We start from the raw sequence: 7,843 nt of genomic DNA on the forward strand, positions 1-7,843 counted from the left end.
ATTGATGTGCTTCGTTCAGTTGTATTGCTAAAAAGAAGAAAAGAAAAAGAAACAGCCCTTTGAAACAAGGGACTCTTCCCTAGTCCCATTTCATTGATGAGTAGACTGAGATTCACTGACATGGTTCTTTTCTTCTTTTGTTCCTAGGTGCAGAGACCCAGCAGGTGTGGAAATGTGAAGGCTTCATCTTAGCGGTGGTGGAGGTAGAGCAGTGGCTCTCTAAGCCCTCTGTCCCATTCGCCAGATCTCCTCAAAAGCCTCCTTTTGGCGGTGGCTCAACCTGTAATCCCAGCACTTTGGGAGGCAGAGACAGAGGCGGATCACAAGGTCAGGGAGACCATCCTGGCTAACTTCGGTGAAACCCGTCTCTACTAAAAAATACAAAAACTAGCGAGGACCGAGGTGGCGAGCCTGTAGTCCCAGCTACTCGGGAGGCTGAGGCAGGAGAATGGTGTAGCCAGGTGAGCTTGCAGTGAGCTGAGAACCGGCCACTGCACTCCAGCCTGGGTGACGGAGCGACACTCCGTCTCAAAAAAAAAAAAAAAGAAGCCTCCTTTTTCTTTCCATCTTTCATTCTCCAAACAAGGCTCCAGAGTATAGTACACTGGCCTCAAACCTTGGAGCAAATATACCCCATAAACATCCTTTGTTTTATCAACTGAGTGCTAAATTTTGTTTTATTTTTTTGAGACTAAGTCTTGCTCTGTTGCCCAGGCTGGAGTGCAGTGGTACGATCTCAGCTCACTGCAACCTCTGCCTCCCCGGTTCAAGCAATTCTCGTGCCTCAGCCTCCCGAGTAGCTGGGATTACAGGCGTCCGCCACCACGCCTGACTAATCTTTGTTTTTTTAGTATACATGGGGTTTCAACCTGTTGGCCAGGCTTGTCTCAAACTCCTAACCTCGAGTGATCGGCCCACCTCAGCCACCCAAAGTGCTGGGATTACAGGCGTGAGCCACAGCGACCAGCTGTATTTCTTATTTTATTTTATTATTATTATTATTATTTTTTGAGATGGAGTCTGGCTCTGTTGCCCAGGCTGGAGTGCAGTGTTACAGTCTTGGCTCACTGCAAGCTCCACCTCCCGGGTTCACGCCTCAGCCTCCCCAGCAACTGGGACTACAGGCGTCCGCCACCACGCCGGGCTAATTTTTTTTGTATTTTAGTAGAGACGGGGTTTCACTGTGTCAGCTCGATCTCCTGACCTCGTGATCCACCCACCTCAGCCTCCCAAAGTGCTGGGATTACAGGTATGAGCCACCGCGCCCGGCCTCTTATTTTATTTTTTTGAGACAGGGTCTCTCTCTGTTGCCGAGGCTGGAGTGCAGTGGTGTGATCATAGCTCACTGCAGCCTCCAACTCCCAGGCTCAAGCAGTCCTCCTGCTTCAGCCTCCCAAGTAGCTGGGACTACAGGCACACACTACCACATCTCATTAATTTTTAAAATTTTTTGTAGAGCAGGGTCTCACTATGTTGCCCAGGCTGGTCTCCAACTTCTGTGCTCAAGCGATCCACCCTCCTTGGCCTCCCGAAGTGATGGGATTATAGACGTGAGCCACCATGCCTGGCCACAGAGTGCTAAATTTTAAAAAATTAGCTGACATCATTTATCAACAGGGAATTTTAGTCTACCTTCCCATTTTCCCTCTGATTTGACTGCTTCCTGCCTCACCCTGGCAGGCCATTGAGTTTGAGACCAGACTGGCCCCTGAAGACTTTAGTTTGAGATTCCAGCATCTATTTTTTTTTTTTTTTTGGTGGGTGAGGGGAGCGGGGAACGGAGTCTCACTCTGTCACCCAGGCTGGAGTGCAATGGCGTGATCTCGGCTTACTGCAGCCTCCGCCTTCCCGGGTTCAAGTGATTCTCCTGCCCCAGCCTCCAGAGTAGCTGGGATTACAGGTGTCTGCCACCACGCCCGGCTAATTTTTTGTATTTTTAGTACAAACGGGGTTTCGCCATGTTGCCCAGGGTGGTCTCAAACTCCTGACCTCAGGTGATCTGCCCGCCTCGGCCTCCCAAAGTGCTGGAATTACAGGCGTGAGCCACCGCGCCTAGCCCCAGCATCTACTTTCACTCAACTCCTCTGCACCCTCTCGATGCCCTCTTTGCCCTCTGAGGTGTCAGAGTTCATGGCTCTGAGCTCTGGCCTCAGTTTGCCACTCTGTGACTTGGGCACAGCCGTCCATTCCCGGCCGGCCGGGTGCAGTCACTGTCCCTCGATCGCCCCTCAGCTCCGTGTCCCGTCCAACCTGACCCTGCTTCCTGGGCACCTATACATGATGGCTGAAGTCTTGGCCAAAGAGGAGGCGCGCCGTGCACTGGAGACACCCTCGTGAGTGCCCCGCCTGTCCCGAGGGGCTGCAGAATGGGGACGGGAGGTGGGTGTGTGGCTGAGGGTGGGCCGTGAGCTGAGTCCCCTGGAGTTGGGTCTTGGATTTTGCAAGACGATGGCATTGGGGCTGAGGGGTGGGGAAGGGGGAGGGGGAGTTAAGGCACATGCTGGGAGGCGGGGCAGGATCTCCAGGAGCGGGTCTAGGGGCCTAGAGGACTGGAAGGGTCTTCAGAGGCGGGGCCTAGGCCTGAGGAGTGGGGACAGGGTCTGGGGGTGGTCAGTCTAGGTGTCTAGAAGGTGGGGCTTCGTCTCCGGGGAGGGGTTATTTGTAGGAGAGGGTATCCGGGACCCCAGAGGCGGGGCCTGGATTTGGGGCGGAGCATCGTCTTTGTGGGCGGTTTTTGGTGATTAGGAAGGCGGGCAGGGCCTCCCGGGGCCAGAATTAGGAGCCTGGCTGGCCAGGGTGGCTCGTGCCTGTCATCTCAGCGTTTTGGGAGGTCGAGGCGGGAGGATTGCTTGACCCCAGTTCGAGACCAGCCTGGGCAACATCGCGAGACCCCATCTCTAAAGAAAAACAAACAAACAAACAAAAAACCCGGTCGGGTGCAGTGGCTCACGCGTGTAATCCCAGCACCTTGGGAGGCCTAAGCGGGCAGATCATCTGAGGTCGGGAGTTCGAGACCAGCTTGAACAACATGCAGAAATCCCGTCTCTACTAAAAATACAAAAATTAGGCGGGTCTAGTGGCGCATGCCTATAATCCCAGCTACTCGGGAGGCGGAGGCAGGAGAATCGCTTGAACCCGGGAGGTGGAGGTTGCGGTGAGCCGAGATCGCTCCATTGCACTCCAGCCTGGGCAACAAGAGCAAAACTCTGTCTCAAAAAAAAAAAAAAAAAAAAAAAAGCCACAAAAACTAGGAGCCCGGAAGGCCAGACTGTGCCTCCATGGAAGGGGCCTGGGTCTGGAGAGCAGGGCAGGGTCTCCTGGGCCTAGGGGATGGGGACGGGGCTGGGTCTCAGAGGAGGCGGGGTTTACGTGCGGAAGAGCGGACTTGGTCTCCGGGGTCCCGAGTGGGTGACGCGGCCCTCCACAGGTGCTTCCTGAAGGTGAGCCGGCTGGAGGCACAACTGCTCCTGGAGCGCTACCCCGAGTGCGGGAACCTGCTGCTGCGGCCCAGCGGGGACGGTGCTGACGGCGTGTCGGTCACCACGCGGCAGATGCACAATGGGTGCGCATGCGCGTCTCGGGAGCCCTGGGTGGGGAGGAGGGTGGGCGCGGGGGCGTGGTCAGAAGCAGGGGCGGAGCCCTACCCGAGCCTGAGCTGAGAAGGGCGGGCTGGGGGTGGAGTCAGAGCTGAGCATGGGAGACTGGGGGCGGAGTCAGACCTCAGCAGGGGAGACTGGGGACCGAGCCAGAGCTGAGCAGAGCACACTGCGGGCGGAGTCAGAGCTGGGGTGGGCGGGATGGGGGTGCAGTCAGAGCTAAGCAGGAGAGGCTGGGGGCGGAGTCAGAGCTGGGCAGGGCGGGCTGGGGGGCGGGGTCAGAGCTCCGGGGTCGTGGGATCCTGAGGTTGGCCTTGCCCCAAGTACGGGGTCAATGCCTGGGGAAGAAGGTAGAGCCCAGGCAGGAGGAGTCAGGTCTTGGGTTAGGAGCTGGGACTCCCTGCAGGTGGAGTCAGACCCCTCGGTTAGGGTCGGCTCCTCCGGAACGTCAGGTACGCAGGGGCCAGGTCTGGGCCACTGGAGGGGATGAAGTCAAATCCAAGGGTGGGAATGGACTCTTTGGGCAGAGTCAGGATCTATGGGTGGAGTCACGGCCATGACCTTTTGGAAGTTGAATAGGGCTATGGAGGCGGGGCCACCCTGGGGGCGGAGTTAGAGCCTTTTGCCATATCCTCAAGCCCAGTCCACGGTTGGGCAAGGCGATGTAGAAGGTGGAGTCGGGGCCGGGGGGTGGAGCCACTACAGGGGGAGGGGCCTACCTGGGGCGGAGTCTTTAGGGCCTGGTTCGCCCTAGGCGCGGTGCCAGAATTAGGGGCTGACCTTTCCTAGACTGTTGTCAGTCTGGCCTGGTCCCTCCCTGGAGGTGGTGCCAAAACTAGGGGTGGGGTCTTCTGTGGGGGTGGGTCGGTTCAGTCAATACTCCGGGAGGATAGAGGGGCTTAGGTCCTTCACAGGGTGGAGCCAGTCAGTGGCTGGACCTTCTGTGGGGGCAGAGCCAGTATGGACCTGTTTCTATTGGGGGCGGAGCCCGGAGTCGGAGCGGGGCCTTCCCTGGGGGGCGGTGTGGGAGCCTGGGCTGAGCCACTCACTCGCTTTCTGCTGGTGCAGGACACACGTGGTCCGGCATTACAAGGTGAAGCGGGAGGGCCCCAAGTACGTGATCGACGTGGAAGAGCCGGTGAGCGTTGGGCCGGGGTCCCTAGAAGTGCCTTTGTGGGATCCGCGTCCCTTCCCCAGCAGCCTGACCCCTCCCCCATCTGCCCCCAGTTCTCTTGCACCTCCCTGGACGCCGTGGTCAACTATTTCGTGTCGCACACCAAAAAGGCGCTGGTGCCATTCCTGTTGGACGAGGACTACGAGAAGGTGCTAGGTGGGTGCGCCTTCGGGGAGTTTGGGGGCCCAGTTCTCACCTCTCCCGCCCCCGCTTGGACGGACGGGGCCGCCCCTGGCCGCCGCGCTTCCTCCAGGACGCCTTCTCTGTTCCAGGCTACGTGGAAGCCGATAAGGAGAATGGCGAGAGTGTGTGGGTGGCGCCCTCCGCCCTGGGCCCAGGTGACGCCCCCTCCCCGCGGGCCGAGGTGGGAGGGATCGAGGACCCCGCATTCAGCCACGCCCCCTCACTCGGCTTGGTGGCTGCACCGCCTGTGTCTGATGTTCCCAAAGTTGCAAGGACAGAAATGACTCAGACCCTGCCATTGGGGTGTGTGTTGGGGGAGAGGGCGGGAGTCCCAGCTTGGGACAGAGCTAAACACAGACACTCTCATCCTGTAGGGTCGAATTTGGAGGAAAAACCTGGGCTCGGGGGAGGCGCCTAGAGTTCGGGAGAAGATGGGGGCAGAGCAGGGAGAGCTTCCTAGAAGAGTAGGTCTTTGTAGATGGTCCCAAAGGATCTTCTTAGGTAGAAATGGGCATTGAGGGGGTCAGAAGGTGCATCCAGAGAAGCAGTAGCCCCCCAGGGACCAGGAATCAGGGTGGGTGTTGGGAAAGAGGTGGGAATTGGTCCTGTTTATGGAGTGAGAGGAGGAGGCAGAGAACACACTGGAAAGGAAGGTAGTGTGGGTAGTCTGGTCTTCCCTGGGCTGGGCGTATGCAAGGACCCCCAAGTGCCACATCCACACACACATGCATGATTCATGAACTATGGCCACCTGCCTAGCCAGAAGTTGACATACACTTGTGTGGCCACAACAGATCCACACATGCATGAATACACATGTCCCCCAATTCCAGTCACATACACACGCTATGTAGCACAGATACACCTGTCTCATCCCACAATCACGTGTGTACACATAAATGCAGACACATCCATGCACAGGCACAAAATCAGACATGTTTAGATACATGGGCATAACACATTCATCTAGACAAGGACTAAAGCAGCTACCTTAGCAGGCGTGCAGAGTCACACATGTATACACACAACAGGCATGTTTGTACAAACCTGGTACTTTAACTTATCCAGATTCGATTAGTGTACATGCATATGCCATACAAAGACATACAGACCTTTTTTTTTTCTTGAGACGGAATCTCGCTCTATCACCCAGGCTGGAGTGCAGTGGCGCGATCTCAGCTCACTGCAACCTCTCCCTCCTGGGTTCAAGCGATTCTCCTGCCTGGGATTACAGGAGCCTGCTGCCATGCCAGGCTAATTTTTATGTTTTTAGTAGAGACAGGGTTTCACCATATTGGCTAGACTGGTCTTGAACCCCTGACTTCAGGTGATCCGCCCACCCGGCCTCCCAAAGTGCTGGGATTACAGGTGTGAGCCACTGCGCCCAGCCCAGACAGACTTATACATGGGGGCACACAGACACACAGGGACATATGCATGTCTCCAGGCACGCACACAGACCCCCCACCAAGGTGTCCCTGTATGATGTGGGTCTTGACAGTGACTACCTTTCCCCATCAGGTCCTGCACCCTGCACAGGTGGCCCCAAGCTGCTGCCACCTGCATCTGTGCCTGTGTCCAGCCAGGAGAAGCTGCCCCTGTTACCCCCACTGCCCCCACTACCGAACCAGGAAGAGAACTACGTGACCCCCATTGGAGATGCCCCAGTTGTTGACTATGAGAACCAAGATGGTGGGTGGGGAGAGCTGCTGAGAGCTGGGGGCTGGGGAAGCAGGTCAACAGCTGATGTGACACATTACACTTTTGTCCACGCAGTGGCTTCCTCTAGTCAGCCGGTCATCGTGAAGCCGAAGAAGTTGCCAAAGCCTCCTGCAAAGCTTCCAAAGCCACCCACTGGACCCAAGCTAGGTAGGGGTGCCCCCACAAATCCTGCCCTCACCTGATGGCACGCCAGCCTCAGCCGGCATCTGTCTTTGTTGTTTATTTTTGAGATGGAACCTCACTCTGTCGCCCCAGGCTGCGGTGCGATCTCGGCTGACTGCAACCTGTCTCCCAGGTTCAAGCGATTCTCCTGCCTCAGCCTCTCAAGTAGCTGGGATTACAGGCACCTGCCACCACATCCATCTAATTTTTGTATTTTTAGTAGAGAAGGGGTTTCACCACGTGGCCCAGGCTGGTATCGAACTCCTGACCTCAAGGGATCCACCCACCTCAGCCTCCCAAAGTGCTGGGATTACCAGCGTAAGCCACCGCACCTGGCCTCATCTGTCTTCTCTTCCAGAGCCCAGAGTCTTTAATGGTGGCTTGGCCAGGAAGCTGCCAGCCAGCTCAGCCCAACCTCTCTTCCCCACAGCTGGTAAGGGGTCTGTGGGTTCAGTGCGGGGCGGGCTTCCCAGGCGTGTGACCATGCAGTCACACAGGGCCTCACACTCCTAAGCACCCTGTCTTTTAAGGCTCTGCTGTCTCTGTCTTGAAATTCCTAATGCCTATGAGCACACTGTCATGTTGCATGGGGCCCTGCAAATCTGTAGCTGGTCGTGGGTGGCTGTCAGTGGGCAGGACATGGACTGGGGATCCCTGGGCCAGCTGCAGCTCCCGGTCCTGAACCCCCAGGGCTGGCGGACATGACGGCAGAGCTACAGAAGAAGCTGGAGAAGAGGCGGGCACTGGAGCACTGATTCGGACACGCCGGGGACCAGTCCCAGGCCAGTCCCAGGGCATGGCCCAGTGGCCAGATTCTTTCTCCCAGGATTAAAACTCTGACCCCAGGACCCATGTGTCTGGTTTGGCTTCGGGGAGTAGGGGACGAGGGGTCCGTCAGATGTCTGCCTACAGATGGCCCCATTTACTCCCGGTAACCCTCAGCTCAGTGAAATCTACCAGCGTATCCTGTGAGAAAAGCCCATTTTATAGCCAGGAAGGCTGAGGT

General features: G+C 57.0%; 1 protein-coding gene across 1 annotated transcript in view; it reads left to right on the forward strand.

The window, feature by feature from the left end:
- STAP2 (signal transducing adaptor family member 2) overlaps positions 1-7,685 on the forward strand; it is a 13,903-nt gene extending 6,218 nt beyond the window's left edge. Inside the window, exons 3-12 of the mRNA XM_031659071.1 lie at positions 148-203; positions 2,233-2,333; positions 3,428-3,562; positions 4,665-4,734; positions 4,824-4,926; positions 5,043-5,108; positions 6,475-6,645; positions 6,730-6,822; positions 7,196-7,270; positions 7,528-7,685. Of these exons, the coding sequence (XP_031514931.1) occupies positions 148-203; positions 2,233-2,333; positions 3,428-3,562; positions 4,665-4,734; positions 4,824-4,926; positions 5,043-5,108; positions 6,475-6,645; positions 6,730-6,822; positions 7,196-7,270; positions 7,528-7,592 (935 nt within the window). The 3' untranslated portion in view covers positions 7,593-7,685. The remainder of the gene's footprint in view (positions 1-147; positions 204-2,232; positions 2,334-3,427; positions 3,563-4,664; positions 4,735-4,823; positions 4,927-5,042; positions 5,109-6,474; positions 6,646-6,729; positions 6,823-7,195; positions 7,271-7,527) is intronic.
- Positions 7,686-7,843: the final 158 nt, after the last annotated feature.

The sequence above is a fragment of the Papio anubis genome, chromosome 20 (genome assembly GCF_008728515.1).
Source record: "Papio anubis isolate 15944 chromosome 20, Panubis1.0, whole genome shotgun sequence".
NCBI classification, from domain to species: Eukaryota; Metazoa; Chordata; class Mammalia; order Primates; family Cercopithecidae; genus Papio; species Papio anubis.